The sequence below is a fragment of the Oryx dammah genome, unplaced genomic scaffold (assembly GCF_014754425.2).
Source record: "Oryx dammah isolate SB20612 unplaced genomic scaffold, SCBI_Odam_1.1 HiC_scaffold_15, whole genome shotgun sequence".
NCBI lineage: Eukaryota > Metazoa > Chordata > Mammalia > Artiodactyla > Bovidae > Oryx > Oryx dammah.
Window position 1 is genome coordinate 25,285,855 of NW_024070199.1, and position 18,468 is coordinate 25,304,322.

Consider the following 18,468-nt stretch of genomic DNA (forward strand, 5'->3'; position numbering starts at 1 on the left):
CCAGTCCTAACTGTTGCTTCCTGACCTGCATATAGGTTTCTCAAGAGGCAGGTCAGGTGGTCTGGGATTCCCATCTCTTTCAGAATTTTCCACAGTTTATTGTGATCCACCCAGTCAAAGGCTTTGGCATAGTCAATAAAGCAGAAATAGATGTTTTTCTGGAACTCTCTTGCTTTTTCCATGATCCAGCGGATGTTGGCATTTTGATCTCTGGTTCCTCTGCCTTTTCTAAAACCAGCTTGAACATCTGCAAGTTCATGGTTCACGTATTGCTGAAGCCTGGCTTGGAGAATTTTGAGCATTACTTTACTAGCGTGTGAGATGGGTGCAATTGGGCAGTAGTTTGAGCATTCTTTGGCATTGCCTTTCTTTGGGACTGGAATGAAAACTGACCTTTTCCAGTCCTTGGCCACTGCTGAGTTTTCCAAATTTGCTCAGGTACTATCATTACTGTTGTTTGACAAATGGAGAAACCAGGGCATAGGGAGGTTACCCAGTGTGCCCCAAATCATACTATTAATAAAAGGAGCCAGGGTTTGAGGCTGGGCATTCTGTTTATGGATCCTGTATTCTAGATCCTTACTACCCAATGTGTGGCATTGGCGTCATCTGAGATCTTATTAGAAATGCCTAATCTCAGGCCCTATTCCAGATCTGCAGTTTAAAAGTATCCCTCATGATCAGTGTGCTTCACTGATGTATTAAATGGTGCCCTCATAATGGCTGAGAAGGTTTAAGTTAGGAGAGATGCTCAGATCCTTTACTTTTTGGAAAAAGGACTCTCACAAAGGTAAACCGACTCTCAGGAGTTTCTATGCCGTCATAAACAGTCAGCCCACCATGGTACCCAGGGAGCTGTCTCCTGGCGTGTGGAGTATTTTCCATGAGATCTCGGAGAGAGAACTGCATGATAATTGGTTCTGTTTTAGCTCTATGTCTATTATCTTTTTTGTTTCCTTTAGAGAAACTTGGCGTTAATGTTGACTTTCATGCTTGAAATGACCAAATGGTGCTAAAATAACCAAATGCTAAATGACCAATGGTGCTAAAATAGACCAAAAAATCACTCTCGATTTTTTAGAATTGGAAGTTATGACAAAACAGAAACAAACTCAAAAACAACAGCAAACGTATTGAGTGTACCATGTCATCTTTATTACTCATTATCCCATCAAAAGATAGCTGCAATTTGAGACTTTGTATTTAAACCCTGTTAGAACACAGTTTTTAGTTAAGCCAAAGGATCACATCATTCAAGTGCATGATATTGTTTTCTTGCTTGCATATCCCTTTTATTGCTGTTGTGTTACTTCCTTCATAAGAGAGTACATAAGGCCTATGTGTGTTCTTTGGGCTTCCCAGGTGGCGCAGTGGCAAAGAATCTGCCTGCCAATGCAGGAGATGCAAGAGATGTAGGTTGGGAAGATCCCCTAGAGTAGGAAATGGCAACTTGCTCCAGTATTCTTACCTGAAAAATTCCACAGACAGAGAAGCCTGGTGGGCTACAGTCATGGTGTCACAAAGAGCTGGACACAACTGAGGACCTGAGCAGACATACACACACGCAAACACGTTCTTTAGCTGTCATCTCTGAATAGATTTCAACTGAGTAACTGGGCATGTTCAGTGTAATACTGTTCTTTTTCTTTTTGCACTGTCCAGGGCATTGCAGACAAACTGGTCCTTCTAGACTTCTCAGAAGGGACTAAAGGAGGGATGATGGACCTTGACATCTTCAGCCTGCCTAATGTGGAGATCAGCAAAGGTCTGGCTATTCTGCTTCAAAGATTTGTGCCTTGTTTGCCTCTGTATTTGAGTCAGTTTTTCTGTGGATTATATTTTTTAGGGCAGTTTGAGGTTCAGGTGCTGTTGGGCAGAAGGTACCGAGGTTTTCTGTGTACCTTCTGCCCTGTACATGCATAGGCTCTGCGTTGTCAACATCCCCTCCTTGAGCAGTACAATTGACAGACCTCCCCGGACACATCGTTATCATCTAAAGTCCATAGTTTACACTGGGATTCACTCTTGTCTGAGTATTCTATGAATGTGGACAAATCAAACATGTATTTACCTTTATAGTATCAAACAGTACTTCACTGCCCTAAAAATTCTCTGTGTTCTCCCTGGAGTCCTAGAATTTTAATACTGAAAGCATCTTAAAGATCACCTAGTCCAAGTCCCTCAGTTTACATATTGGGAAACTAAGATTCATATAAACTAAGTAGAGAGATCACAACTAATGATGTTAATAAGAGATAAGCAGATAACATTCATATTGGTTGGAAGGATTTGTTCTTGGGATCTGACTCACACCTTAGTATAAATTATTTCCTCTAAACTCTTCCTTTTTCATAATATATTGGTTAACAACACTGTTTTTACAGTTAGACAGATTGGGGTTTGTATACTAGTTTTGCCATTTGCCAGATGATATAATCTCTCAAAGTTCAATCTTATTATCTGTAAAATGGGAATTAATATATACCTCTTGGTATATAGCAAAGTGCTATATATAGCAACTCCTTACTTGGTGGCAAGCACCAAACCCTATATATATTATATACATTGTTAAATAGATGCAAATCTTTTGAATTAAAAAAAAATTTTTTTAATTGAATTCACATTATTTCACTAAAAATAATTGTTAAAGTGAATTTTAACAGGAACAAAAAGAGAATTTATATCATTAACAAATGAAATTTAAAATGTTAAAAAGTAATTTTTATTTCCTCTTTTTAATCCAAAAGATTTGCATCTATTTAACAATGTATGTAATATATTAGTATAGACACATATATATGTAGGTGAATATAAATATGACTGGGGATTAAAATTACTTTATTACCAGGGATACATGATCAAAAAAATTGGAAGACCATTGAACTAGAGAATGTTTAGTCTCAGAAACCAGGTTATAGCTAGAGTCAGTCAGGTTGTAATATGTTATAGTTGCTTAGCTTTCCTTTGCCTTTCCTTACGCAGGTCTCCAGTATTCTTAACCATATTTTCTAAGTGAAATAATGAGACATATGATTTCACAAGCCTGAATGTACTAAGAACCACAGTAGATCAGAAAAGTTGAAATTGTACCTATAGGTTATAAACATTGGATATAGTAGTTGTGGCATCTCTTGATCCCTGTAAGATACAATGGATTTATTTTCCTTCTCTGGAAAGAGTACAATAGTTGCCTTAATGATCCTTTTGTAGGATCCTTTGGGGAGCTGAGTATTCTCTTGTGCCTGCCAGTTTCCGGGTACTGAAGTTCTTAATGGACCTCTTAACCTTCCAAATCTCTCCAGGAGAGACTGCTTAGTACATGGACCCTAGAGGTTGTGAGGCCATTTAGGACCTGAGGAAATTGTTTCTTCCTGTGTGTCTCATTAACCATCAGTAACAATTGTTTCAGATAATTGAAAGACTACAATCCTTGGAGTAGATATATAGGGTTTGCTGGCCACCAAGTAAGGAGTTTTGAATGAATGAGTACTATTTTGGGGTAACTTTCATGTTCCCCCTGTTAATTTTGATTGCATAGTCCTGATAACAATTTAATTACTATTATATGAAATGATTTAATGTTAGTAACATCTCAGATATGTTCTATGATATGGAAAAGCACATTAATAATTGTTGTAAAGTAAGCTGCAGATGGTGATTGCAGCCATGAAATTAGAAGACGCTTACTCCTTGGAAAGAAAGTTATGACCAACCTAGATAGCATATTGAAAAGCAGAGATATTAGTTTGCTGACTAAGGTCCGTCTAGTCAAGGCTATGGTTTTTCCAGTGGTCATGTATGGATGTGAGAGTTGGACGGTGAAGAAAGCGGAGCGCCGAAGAATTGATGCTTTTGAACGGTGGTGTTGGAGAAGACTTGAGAGTCCCTTGGACTGCAAGGAGATCCAACCAGTCCATTCTAAAGGAGATCAGCCCTGGGTATTCTTTGGAAGGAATGATGATAAAGCTGAAGCTCCAGTACTTTGGCCACCTCATGCAAAGAGTTGACTCATTGGAAAAGACTGTGATGCTGGGAGGGATTGGGGGCAGGAGGAGAAGGGGACGACAGAGGATGAGATGGCTGGATGGCATCACTGACTTGATGGATGTGAGTATGAGTGAACTCCAGGAGTTGGTGATGGACAGGGAGGCCTCGCGTGCTGCGATTCATGGGGTCGCAAAGAGTCAGACACGACTGAGTGACTGAACTGTTGAACTGAAGCTCATTTTGACATTTTACTAATGCCCCATCATGACAGGCATTGATGATCATCCTAGAGTTGTACTTTGCTCCGTTTGGAGTTTTTAAAATAGCTGCTAAAATACTTTGGAGAAGGATATGCATGTGTGTATGTGACCCTGCAAATGGCCATACTATATATACGTAGACAAACAGTGTGTGCATAGACTAAATCTGGAGCAATACTGAGGGAACTGTTGAAAGAGTAATTGCTTTAGGAGTCATATTGGGGAAACTGGTTCTGCACTTGTTTTTTGCACTTTTATCCCTTTTTTTCTTTTCTGTTGTGCTAAAATACATATGCGTAAATTTACATTAGTGAGTCAGCACTTTCACAGTGTTGTGCAACCATCACTACTGTCTGGTTCCAGAACATTTTTCCTAGCCCCGAAGGAAACCCTCTGTACCTTAAGCAGTCACTCCCCTATTTTCCATTCTCCCCAAGGCCCTGGCAGTCACTGGCCTGTTCTGTGGATCTGCCTTTTCTGGATGTTTCATATGAATGGAATTACATAGCCTGTGGCCTTTGTGCCTGGCTTTCTTCACTCAGCACAATGTTTCAGGGTTCATCCATATTGTAGTGTGTATGAGTGCACCCCTCCTGTTTATGGCTGAATAATATTCTGTGGTGTGGATATGCTACGTTTTATTTATCTGTTTATCAGTTGCTATACATTTGGGTTGCATCTTTTTGCTCTTGTGAGTAGTCCTGCTATGCACATGTATGTACAAGTATTTGTTTGAACACCTCTTTTCAGTTCCTTTAGGGATGTCCCCAGAAGTGGAATTTACAGATCATATGGCAATTCTGTGTTTAAGTTATTGATGAATTTATATTATCATTTTGAAGATCATTATTAACAGCACATAAAGATCTAAATACCTATATTTCTTGAACAGCTTCTTAATAATACTCCATCAGATGAGTATCTCCTATTGGTATAGACATTTAATTTCTTTGTTTGTTTTTTGGTGATTACAGATAATGCCACAGAGAACATTGTAATGTAAAAATCTCTATGTATTTCTCTACCCAGTAGGATAAAGTAGAATTACTGGGTCAAAAGTTGTTTCTATTTATGTTAAGTAAAATGTTTCTTTAATTTTGGCTGTGCCTTGAGGCATGCAGGAAATTAGTTCCCAGACCAGGGATTCAGTGCTTACCCTCTGCAATGGAAGCACAGAATCCTAACCACTGGTCTGCCAGGGAATTCACAAAAGGTGTTTTTCAAAATATATATTTTTGAGTTGTACTAATTTATACTCTCACCAGCAGTATAAGAAGGTTCCTATTTCCTTCTTGCTGATTTATTTTATATTAAACAGAGCTAATAGAATAATTATCCTATGATATTATTTTGATTATGTCATTTCCTGGCTGAAGACACTATTATGTTGGTCTCTTATCCCTTAATAATAATTATAGATGCCATGTTTTTTCAGGGAATCAGCAATATATTCTAGCTAATTTACATGTATTCATATCCCATTACTGCTCTCAGTTTATTTTATAGTTTGCTCAGAGAGATTGTGGCTTTAGTCACACAGTAAGCAGCTGAGCTGGCATTTCAAATAAGTTTGTTACCAATTTCTTATGATTCACTCCAGAAATAAATAGTCTCTGCATACATGAGCAAAATGTGTGTATGGGTATGTCTGTGCCTGGAGAAAAAAATGTTCAGTAGTTGAATATTATAAGTTTTGCTGACATACAGAACAAAGTAAAATTTGCTCAATAGTCAGCGGGTTATAGGTTGATCAATTGTGTGAGAATCACCTGTGTGCTTTTTCAACTTACAGAAGCCTGGTGTCCACCCCAGGCCTATGGAGAGAGTAAAGGGCTTTGAAGCAGGAAGCCTTTCTTGCACTTGGTACTACTCTGTTTACTTCTAAGTCATCCTTGAGGGTGAGGGCATTTCTATCATTTGAAGTAGAGGAAGCTACAGGAGGAAGAGAAAAGAAAAGAAAAATCTTGGCAAGATAGGTTGGGGCCTGTCTTGGTTGTAGGGTCATAGTTCAACCATTCGCTGATATTTAATAATATGGACAAGCTCCCTCGTCCTTCCAGATATCAATTTCCTTCCATTTTGTGGGAGTATAGGACTGAGTTTCTAAATACAGCATAATGTTTATCAGCACCCTGAAGCCAGATTGCCTGGGCTTGAATTCTGACTCTGCTATTTTCTAGCTCTATAACTTTGAGCAAGTTACTAAACTTCTCTACGCCTCAGACTCATCTGTAAAATGGGGATGATATGGACCCCACAGTGTGTTGTGGACTACATTAAATGAGTACGTACATGTCAAGGTCTTAGAACAGTACCTGGCACATAGAAGTTGTATGGAAGTGTTAACTATATACCTTTCACTTCTAATGTCTTCCAGTACTGAGATTTAGACTCATCACCAGGTTTTTTGTCTGAGCATTAGAACATAGGAATTAAGAGTACTCATGAAGAAACATAATTAAAATCTAGGACTTCAGTTTTTTGGATCTCTACCCCCACAGTTGTGTCCGAATATGAACTAAAATTGGATAATGCATCTCACAGACACATTGCACACAGGTTCCCTTCTGCAACTTGTTTAGAAAAATCGCCTTAAGAGGCTTAATTAAGACAGTAAACCCTGGAATCTACTTATTGTCCCACTAGGATGCTAATAAAGATTTATACGTGTTGACTGAACTGATATATCTGTTACTTTATTATTTTTCTGCTGTTACTGATGCTGATAATTCTGGCCAGTGTTTTGGCATGTACTTACTGCAAGACAGTGCTTCCGTGGTGGCTCAGACAGTAAAGCACCGCCTGTAATGCGGGAGACCTGGGTTTGATCCCTGGGTCAAGAAGATCCCCTGGAGAAGGAAATGGCAACCCACTCCAGTACACTTGCCTGGGAAAACCCATGAACAGAGGAGCCTGGTAGGCTACAGTCCATGGGGTCGCAAAGAGTTGGACACAACTGAGCGACTTCAGTCTCAGTTTACTGCAAGATATACTGTGTAATAGAGAGAAATGCAGTTGTGAAATAGCTTAAGTGTGCTTAAGGATCAGAGGCATGAATTCTGAACAGCTTTTCCTACGTCATAACAGTTGCTTATATGTAAGTCCCATTCAGTTCAATTCAGTTCAGTCGCTCAGTCATGTCCGACTCTTTGTGACCCCATGAATCGCAGCACCCCAGGCCTCCCTGTCCATCACCTACTCCCGGAGTCTACCCCAACCCATGTCCATTGAGTTGGTGGTGTCATCCAACCATCTCATCTTTTGTCGTCCCCTTCTCCTGCCTACAATCCTTCCCAGCATTAGGGTCTTTTCCAATGAGTCAACACTTTCGCATAAGGTGGCCAAAGTATTGGAATTTCAGCTTCAACATCAGTCCTTCCAGTGAACACACAGGACTGATCTCCTTTAGAATGGACTGGTTGGATCTCCTTGCAGTCCAAGGGACTCTCAAGTCTTCTCCAACACCACAGTTCAAAAGCATTAATTCTTCAGCACTCAGCTTTCTTCACCATCCAACTCTCACATCTATACATGACCACTGGAAAAACCATAGCCTTGACTAGACAGACCTTTGTTGGCAAAGTAATGTCTCTGCTTTTCAATATGCTATTTAGGTTGGTCATAACTTTCCTTTCAAGGAGTAAGCGTCTTTTAATTTCATGGCTGCAATCACCATCTGCAGTGATTTTGGAGCCCCCAAAATGAAGTCTGACACTGTTTCCACTGTTTCCCCATCTATTTCCCATGAAATGATGGGACCAGATGCCATGATCTTCGTTTTCTGAATGTTGAGCTTTAAGCCAACTTTTTCACTGTCCTCTTTCACTTGAACCTAAAACCAAGATACTGGGCTTCAGCGTAAGGAAAAGTAGAAAATGAGCCAACACTATTTAAAGATTTTCAAATCATTTTTTTCCTCTTTGGAGTAGAATCCTTAATAAATAAAGCAGATGCAAGCAGCACTGCACCGCTTGCAGAGCTCAGAGTAAATAGCATGAAGCTGTGCCTGCCAGCCTCTTTCTACTTTTCCCTGTTCCTACATGGTCTCTGAGTCACTTTCAAGGAACCGTAGGACTCCTAACCTTAGAGTTTAAAAATCATTGATGTAATTGATTATAGATGCATTCTGCCTATAGCATATATTTTTGTGAATTATATAAAAACCCAAATCCCTCCCTGCTTGTAAAGTCTGGATCCTATAATTTATTTTATCTTTTCTGCTCTTTCCTCCCTTGGGATACACTGTTGCTTCTAATTCTCTTTTTGGAGCAGACCTCAGCCAGGGTTGATCTGGAGGCAACTGCTAAAAGCTGTGTAATTGTAGAAAAGAAAAACCTGATCATCATGAACAAGAACTTGGTTAAAACCTTTATCTTGAGCTCAGACTGTTTCTTTTTATTCATTAGATTTGTCTGCCTCTGCTCATTCCAAGGTGGTGATCTTCACAGTCAACTCTCTGGGTAGTTCTCAGTCCTACCTCGATGTGGTGCAGAGCAATGTGGACATGTTCAGAGCTCTTGTCCCAGCTCTGGGACATTATAGTCAACATGGCATCCTGCTCGTTGCATCTCAACCAGGTATAAGGTTTTATTCTAAATGAATTTGATGGACCAGTGCCTCAGTAGAATTGCCATTTCTGATAAAAGTCATAAAACAGGGTTATAAAGGGACAGCTAGAGTATTCAGTTAACTTGCTCTTTTGATGAACAAGGCAGTACTTTCCACATCCTGTCAGCCAGTTACTACTGCTGACTGGCATTAACTAGAAGGTTGCAACTTACAATTTTTTATACAGTACTACTTTTAATATGTTCCAGGCTGTTAGCCATGCCTTTCTCAGTGAGAAAACAGTTAAAAACGCCCAAGAGAAAGATGCATTATCTTATAGGAAGGATCTTTTGTTAACTCTGAAATGTCATAAGATGCTAGTGAGCACGCCAGAGTGAATTTTTAACATTTTTTATTTTTAATTGTTTCTCAAATTACTTGAGAAATTTTTTCACAGGATTAGATGGTACTGGACTCAAATGGGTGAACAGATTTTTTTTTTAATGTTCCCAATAGAGGAGTATGATAGGCATTTCGCTTGTTTTCTTACAGTAATTGATTGAAAGACGTTGGGTTTAGATTCCTGACATCTTTTTGGCACAGAATAAAAAAATAGTTGTGTTTTTGTTGATAATGCTGTACTACATGGTGGTGGTTTATGAATCAGTATTTTAATTTCAAGGTAGAAATTCACCTTAAGCTAGATGTAAAAGAGAACTTGGTCAATGAAAAAAATTATCTTCTGGTTTTCTATACCCAGTTTTCCTCTTTCATCCTTAACTGCTCTAAGACATGATCTGTTTTCCACTGTTAAAAATTTATATTTAATACAAAGTTACGTAAAATGATGCCAAATACTGGTTAGCTGTTGTTAATTGTTAATTAAAATAAATTTATATAATATATAATAAAAATAAATAATGCCTCATAGTGCATTTAAGACCTAAGAAGAATATATACAGGTTTTGATATACTTTATTAAAATATCTTGTTTAGGAACTAGGCTAGAAGTATATTTTAAAAAATAATTTATATTTTCACCTTGCATGTAATATTTAGTGGAAATCATGACCTATGTGACTTGGAAACTGAGTGCATTTCCTGCAAACCGAGTGATTGGAATTGGGTGCAATCTGGATTCACAGAGATTACAATATATTATTACACATGTCTTGAAGGCACAGACTTCAGGAAAAGAAGTATGGGTTATCGGTGAGCAGGGAGAAGACAAAGGTAAGAAATACATGTTTATTAGTTACATATATTGATAATCTATATCACCAGAGGCCATGGTATGCATATATGCACAGTTCTGGGGATTCCAGTTGTGGAGCCTAGCTGGTTTTCCTTCCATATTTGAGTGCCTTTTGTATGTGGGGCCCTGTATTATAAATAAACTCTACAAGCATGTCATTCTAATTGTATTTACTCTTCTGTAAATAAAAGGCAAGACTCCTTAGGTTATATATTTTTATATTTTGTTTTTGAGTTTCAGCATCCAGGATGAATTTAAAAGTTTAATTTTCTGGAGAGCAGCATTTAAATAAACCCTAAAGCATACACAGGTCTTCCTTGGTGGCTCAGATGGTAAAGAATCTGTCTGCAATGCAGGCGACCCAGGTTCAATCACTGGGTCTGGAAGATCCCCTGGAGGAGGGCATGGCAACCCACTCTAGCATTCTTTCCTGGAAAATTCCATGGACAGAGGAGCCTGGCAGGCTACAGTCCATGGTGTTGCAAAGAGTCAGACTTGACTGAGCAACTTTTACACACACATAAAAGCATGTACAGAACTCTTTCCTTTACTTTCCCATCCTGCAGTCTTGCTTACCTTTCCTAAGTCCAGACTATCTCCCTAGGTGCATACCTCCTGTCCCTTTCTCACCTTTTAAACAAAATATTCACTCTTTATTTACCCTATGCCCCCCCTTTTTTTTCTTTTAACCAGCTACTTGCTCTGTGCTCTGTCCCTGCCATAGAAACCATTTATAAAATCTAGTCCCCCTGGATTTGAAAGCCCTTTTTCCTATCCCATAAGATTGCTTTCCCTATTTAATTCAATAATCTCTCTTTTTTTTTTCTTTATTATTTCTCTCATGCTGTAAAGTCAGGTTGGTCTGGTGATAAAAGTGCGTTATCCTAAGTTTGCTAATTTTCATTCATTTTAAGCAAGTATATCTACTCACTACTGTAAGATGCCAGTGTGATCCAGAAGAGGCACAGAGCACAGCCTCTTCCTTCGCCACTCTTAAAAATTATTCTGGGGGCTTCCCTGGTGGTCCAGTGGTAAAGACTTTGCCTTCCAGTGCAGAGGGGTGGGTTCAGTCCCTGGTCAGGGAGCTGAGATCCCACATGCCTGGGGCCAGAAAACCAAGACATAAAATAGAAGCAATCTTGTAAAAAAAAATTAAAGATTTTTTAAATGGTCCACATCAAAAAATCTTTTAAAAAATTATTTTAGAGTGATAAGACAAAATTTTTAATAAAGCTATTTTGGCTGACATTAAAAGTATATGGTACTCTTTGATTAAGGGCCAGAATGAATATATTTTAGACTTACAGTGCTTAGACACTTATGAGTGAGCATTTAACATGGGTTGAAATGACTGGAGAAAACTCTATGCAGGCCATCATTGAACTGCACTTTGGAAGAATGAATAGGATTCAAATAAATAGCAAAGAGTGGGAGAGACATTCCAGGAATGGGAAAACAGGCAAAGGCACACACTTAGGTATGGCATGTTATGGGATAAAAAAATCTAGATTGGTTGTTACAGAGTTTCAACCAGATAAGCTTGGTTGATAACTTGTTGATAACTCATTTTGGAGATATTTTTTTCTTGAATACCTGATAAAGGGTTGGAAAGATTATCAGGCAGAGGGGAACTATTAAAGGTATTTGAGCATGCGAGTGATATGTTGAAAAGGTAATCTGGAGGAAATTTATCATTGCTTCCTCATTTAAAGTGTATTGTTGTTACTGTTGTTCCAGTTGCTAAGTCATGTCTGACTCTTAAAGTGTATTATTACTGCTTTATTCATCCTGTAGATGCTGAAGGGTAGAGCATATTGTACAAAAGAACTTCTCTGCCTGTGAGGAAGTGATCATTTAACTCAAGAACTGGAGGAAGATTTAAAATCTGTATAAATCTGCACTGGCTACCTAGAAAGTTCAATGCTAGAAAGACTCAGGCAATAGACTGCTGCTGCTGCTAAGTCGCTTCAGTCGTGTCCAACTCTGTGTGACCCCAGAGATGGCAGCCCACCAGGCTCCCCCGTCCCTGGGATTCTTCAGGCAAGAACACTGGAGTGGGTTGCCATTTTCTTCTCCAATGCATGAAAGTGAAAAGTGAAAGTGAAGTCGCTCAGTTGTGTCTGACTCTTCGCTACCCCATGGGCTGCAGCCTACCAGGCTCCTCCGTTCATGGGAGTTTCCAGGCAAGAGTACTGGAGTGGGGTGCCATTGCCTTCTCCAGGCAATAAAATAAACCTTTATAAATCCTGACTATGTGATTCAAGCAGACATAGCTTTTCAGGCTCAAAATGCTACTGACACTAAAGACTAATCAATAGAATGAGAAAATGGGGAGCAAATAAGAACTTGGAACAGATGTATTTGAGTAACATGTCTAGGGATTCAAATAAAACCAAGACCCCAAATGTTATTATTGCCATTTGAGTTCTGGTCCATGTTGATCTCTTGCTTGTCTGATTATTGTAAATCTCCCAGTTAATTTGCTCTTTTCCCTCTAGTATACCCTATATATTTTTTTTTTTTTTAATTTATTTATTTATTTTTAATTTTTACTTTACAATTCTGTATTGGTTTTGGCATAGATTGACATGAATCCACCACAGGTGTACATGCGTTCCCAAACATGGACCCCCCTCCCATAGTATACCCTATAAATGATGCCAAATTAATAATGATATTAGCTACAACTTACAGTGTTTGCAGTATGTTTCACATATTAATTCAGTCTTCCTAAATCACATTCCTCTTTTCAAAAACTTTCACAGGCTTCCTCTGACCAAAACATTAAATTCTTTTACTTGCCATTCAAGTAGTCCCAAAATATAGCCCTAATCTTTCTTCCCAGTTATAGTTATGGAGGCAGTCATGTTGTTAGAGAGCTGGAAGACACTCAAAGGGTCATTGATTACAGTTTGTGGTAGGGAGTCAGCAATGAATGTGAGGATAGTAGGAGTGACCGTTCCAAGAGCCTTTTCAGGTCAGTTCCATTCAGTCGCTCAGTCGTGTCCGACTCTTTGCGACCCCATGAATCGCAGCACGCCAGGCCTCCCTGTCCATCACCAACTCCTGGAATTCACTCAGACTCACGTCCTTCTAGTCAGTGATGCCATCCAGCCATCTCATCCTCGGTCGTCCCCTTCTCCTGCCCCCAATCCCTCCCAGCATCACAGTCTTTTCCAAAGAGTCAGCTCTTTACATGAGGTGGCCAAAGTACTGGAGTTTCAGCTTTAGCATCATTCCTTCCAAAGAAATCCCAGGGCTGATCTCCTTTAGAATGGACTGGTTGGATCTCCTTGCAGTCCAAAGGACTCTAAAGTCTTTTCCAACACCACAGTTCAAAAGCGTCAATTCTTCGGCGCTCAGCTTTCTTCACAGTCCAACTCTCACATCCATACATGACCCCTGGAAAAACCATAGCCTTGACTAGACGGACCTTAGTCGGCAGAGTAATGTCTCTGCTTTTCAACATGCTATCTATGTTGGTCATAACTCTTCTTCCAAAGAGTAAGCGTCTTTTAATTTCATGGCTACAGTCACCATCTGCAGTGATTTTGGAGCCCCCAAAAATAAAGTCTGACACTGTTTCCACTGTTTCCCCATCTATTTCCCATGAAGTGATGGGACCAGATGCCATGATCTTTGTTTTCTGAATGTTGAGCTTTAAGCCAACTTTTTTGCTTTCCTCTTTCACTTTCATCTAGAGGCTTTTTAGTTCCTCTTCACTTTCTGCCATAAGGGTGGTGTCATCTGCATATCTGAGGTTCTTGATATTTCTCCTGGCAATCTTGATTCCAGCTTGTGTTTCTTCCAGCCCAGCGTTTCTCATGATGTACTCTGCATAGAAGTTAAATAAGCAGGGTGACAATATACAGCCTTGATGTACTCCTTTTCCTATTTGGAACCAGTCTGTTGTTCCATGTCCACTTCTAACTGTTTCTTCCTGACCTGCATACAGGTTTCTCAAGAGGCAGGTCAGGTGGTCTGGGATTCCCGTCTCTTTCAGAATTTTCCACAGTTTATTGTGATCCACACAGTCAAAGGCTTTGGCATAAAGCAGAAATAGATGTTTTTCTGGAACTCTCTTGCTTTTTCCATGATCCAGCGGATGTTGGCATTTTGATCTCTGGTTCCTCTGCCTTTTCTAAAACCAGCTTGAACATCAGGGAGTTCACGGTTCACGAATTGCTGAAGCCTGGCTTGGCGAATTTTGAGCATTCCTTTACTAACGTGTGAGATGAGTGCAGTTGGGCAGTAGTTTGAGCACTCTTTGGCGTTGCCTCACATTCAGGTCAAAGAAGGACTAAAACCAAGCCTTGTGCATCTCGGCACTGCCCTACAGCTTTGCTTCAGCCACAGGGATCTCTGCCCGTTGTGTTTACTTGTTTCATCATCCCTTCTCCTTCTCACTTAGCATTTTCAAATCTTAGTCTTCAAGGTCTCAGTCAAGTCCCTCTTAATTAGCTTTGAAGTTTTTCCTGATCACATCATCACAAATTCCCTCATTCCTTTGAGTTAAAAGCTTTTGCTAGTTAAATGTAATTAATCATATATTGTCTCAAGATGTTTATTCTTTTGTAAAGTTGCTGTTTATTCTGATCCAATTTGAATTTTGTCTGTGTACCTTCTCCTTATTGAAAGTGTAAATTATTAAGCTGTTCTTTTAGTTGAAAAAGTCGTACATTCACATTGCAAAACAATTAAATAGTATAAAAAGATAATGTAGTGTTAAATGTCTCCCTTCTATGCCAGACACCTAGTCCCTCTCTGTAGAAGCAATGCCACCTTTTAGAAATGTTCTGTGTAAGGACAAGCATATGAAATATACATCATACATCAGTCTCCATCTTGCCTTCTTTCTAATTGTTATGACTTGGAAATGACTACATAATAACCTATAGATATCATTGATTCTTTTTAAGTACTGGAATACCAAAATGTAACCAATCCCCTAAGTTATAATTTTTGAATTAATAAGAACATTTTACATTATGGTTATCGGAATATCTCAAATTGTAAAGAGAAAATAAAGGATGGCATGACTTGATAAGTAAACCTAAGACACTTTGCTGACTGCTGTTGGAGCTACATAAATGAATAAAGACCCTGTCTTTAGGCAGGTTAGAGACTGATACAGAAAGTGACTATAATAGGCAGTATTGATGAGCCTTAAGAGAGATCCAAGAGAAGTAGTGTAAAAGCACAAGGAACTGGGCTTCCCTGGTGGTCTAGTGGTTAAGAATCTGCCTTGCAATGCAAGGCACACCAGTTCCATGCCTGGTCCAGGAAGATTCCACATTCCTTGGAGCAACTAAGCCTGAGAGCTGCGACTACGGAAGCCCTCATGCCTAGAGCCCATGCCCCACGAGGAAGAGTAGCCCCCACTCCCTGCGACTAGAGAAAGCCTGCATGCAGCAATGAAGGCCCACCACAGCCCCCCCCAAATAAATATACATATATTTTAAGTACAAGGAATGGAACTCTCAAGTAGGAACTAGAAATAGGTGTAGATGGATGTGAACTGAGATTACTTAAATATAATTTATGTAATATTTGATACATAGAATATATATATATATAATGTATATATTTGTTTTAAAACATAGTTGACCAAACATTCATGAATCCATACTCAATTAAAAACACTATGAATGCCAATGAAGCTACTTATGTACTCCCCAGCCCATCTCCCTGTGTCTAGTCTTGTCTCATGTTCATGCCCAGTCGTGTCTGAGTCTTTGTGAGCCCATGGACTATAGCCCACCAGGCTCCTCTGTCCATGGAATTTTCCAGGAAAGACTGGAATGAGTTGCCATTTTCTCCTTCAGGGGACCTGCCCAATCCAGGGATTGAACCTGCATCTCCTGCATTACAGGCGGATTCTTTACCACTGAGCCTTGGACTGGTGTCAGATCACTTTTTTATCATGTCTTCTACTTTGTTTGAGAAAAAATTACATCCACTGATTGGTGGGTTTCCCTGGTGGCTCAGACGGTACAGAATCTGCCTGCGATGCAGGAGATCCCGGTTCCATCCCTGTGCTGGGAAGATCCTCTCTGGAGGAGGGAATGGTTACACCCTCTAGTATTCTTGGGTTTCCCAGGTGGTGCTAGCAGTAAAGAACCCATCTGCCAATGCAGGAGACACAAGAGATGCTGGTTCCATCCCTGGGTGGGGAAGATCCCCTGGGAAGGGCGTGGCTTACCCACTCCAGTATTCCTGCCTGGAGAATCCAATGGACGGAGGAGCCTGGTAGGCTACAATCCGTACGGTTGCAAAGAGTCAGGCATGACTGAAGCGACTTAGCAGGCACGCATGCCCTGACAGGTAGTCTTCCCTCGGATCAGAGGCTCCCTCTGCTGGTTTTCCTCAGCTGGGCTTCCCTGGTAGCTCAGAAACCAGGGAATCCACCTGCAATGTGGGAGAACCTGGGTTCAACTCTTGGGTTGGGAAAATCTGCTGGAGAAGGGAATGGCTACCCACTCCAGTGTTTTTGTCTGGAGAATTCCACAGACAGAGGAGTCTGGCAGGCCACAGTCCATGGGGTCACGAAGAGTCAGACATGACTGAGTGACTCACTTTCTGCTGGTTTCATGTGTAGACACCAGTTGGTTATGTCTTTGTATTGGTAACACCATAGCAAAATTGGAATAATTTTTTTATTGAGTGCTTAGTGTGTGTAGTAAATGCTTTGTAATCTCATTTAAATTTAAAAACACCCCCAAAAGGAGGTGTTATTCTCTCTAGTTATTTCCTCTACAAATGACAACTGCAACATGACATGGGGATGAATTCCATGACATGTAAGGCCCTTTAGGATCTGTTTCCTGCTTCCTTCCTGAGCCTCATCTTCTGCCATTCTGACAAGCATTTTATGCTAGTCACATCAACTTGCAGCTTCCTGAGGGGCTCATGCACTCTCATGCTTCCTTGCCTTTGCACCTGATACTTCCTTTCCCTGAACATTCATTCATTTGGCTAAGTGCTGCTTATCCTTCCAGACTGGGCTTGAGTGCCACTTCTCCCAGGAAGCCTTCCTTAATTCTCCAGGTTAAGTAAGCTCATGCCTCTATTATACTCTTTATCACAGGGTTACAATTGCATGTTTACCTGTCTTTACCCCACCAGACTGTAAACTCCTTGAACTTGGAATGGCCTCAGTAAATATGTTTTGAAATATTTTGAATGATCCTGATACCATCTTTTTGTAATCATAGGTCATTGCTGTGCTCCACCAAATTAGTTACAACATGTGATTTGGAGCTGCTGTTTTTAGCTGTGATAGTGAAATCATGTAAAGTGCAGGTAACGCCTTCAAGTGATGTTTTAGAAATCCAAGGACTGGACCTCAAAACAGTTTAGCTCATCTGCTGTGTGTATCAGTCTTACCTAAGGGGTAGGTGTTATGTGTAATGGAAAAGAAATATCCCATGGTCATTTTTTATTAAAATTTTTGGGACCAGAGGATTACTATTCTTAAGGAATAGAACCAGAAAGATAAGGATTGATTAGATGCAGTATTTGAAAGGGATCCTTAATCTAGGATAAATATGCATTTAGGAAGTGTGAATGGTTGGGCAATAAGTGAACAAAAAATGAAATAATTAAGTCTATCTAAACTTAACTGAAAATCCTAATGACTGTGTCAGAAGCAAATTTGAGCATAGTGAAGCTTTCTCCATCTCTGAACATTGTTTTCTCATGGCTCTTAAAAGTCTAAACTCAAATAAAAAGGGCTAAACTCAGAGAGGAAAGATGAAACATGTGATTATGTTTGTAATAATAGCAGTAATACTCATAATTAAGTTCCAGACTTCTTGGTGTCTGTTCTTTTCCCATACCTACTTTTCCCTTTTTATTTATTTTCCCAAGGTCTGTAAATCCTCATTCATCTAGCAGACTGTTCTCTGCAATTTTCTGTCTATTGTGAATATACTAATGTACCAAACTTTTTTTTTTAGAAAATAATTCATGTATAGTCCTATTCAAGTGAAACATTAAAAAAAAGACCCTTATTAATTTGTCCACATGCATTTATATTGTTCATGTAACAATTTTTTGTTTTGTTTTTTACTTAATATAAAAACTTCTATGACCTTCAGTGGCTATCATTGAGATAGACACTGATGCTGAGGTTTTGTTTTTTTTTTTAATCTTTATTAACTGAACCAGATATGCTCAAGTGTCTGGAAGCTGCTACATTCTTTGAGGACTTTTGAGGATCTCCCACTAATAATCCAGTCTGTTACAGTGAAAGGGGTAGTCCTCAAGAGCTTGCTGTGGTACTACCGTGAACTTCATTTCTATCAGGGAATAATGACTTCCCCTTCACTTCAGCCTTCCAAATGTCCTGAATTCTTCTCATAGGAAAATCTTTGTAAAGTCAAAGCCATAATCATCTCCCAAAAGGGGAGATAAAAA

The 18,468-nt window shown here is 39.5% G+C and overlaps 1 protein-coding gene across 4 annotated transcripts in view; it reads left to right on the top strand.

Annotated features, from left to right (window-relative positions):
• UEVLD (UEV and lactate/malate dehyrogenase domains) overlaps positions 1-18,468 on the top strand; it is a 60,534-nt gene that overhangs the window by 33,352 nt on the left and 8,714 nt on the right. For 3 of the 4 annotated variants that reach the window (XM_040255689.1, XM_040255691.1, XM_040255690.1), the window contains 3 exons: positions 1,663-1,765; positions 8,654-8,824; positions 9,855-10,028. In XM_040255689.1, coding sequence (XP_040111623.1) covers positions 1,663-1,765; positions 8,654-8,824; positions 9,855-10,028 — 448 coding nt within the window. The remainder of the gene's footprint in view (positions 1-1,662; positions 1,766-8,653; positions 8,825-9,854; positions 10,029-18,468) is intronic. The other variant, XR_005723634.1, reaches the window with a different exon arrangement.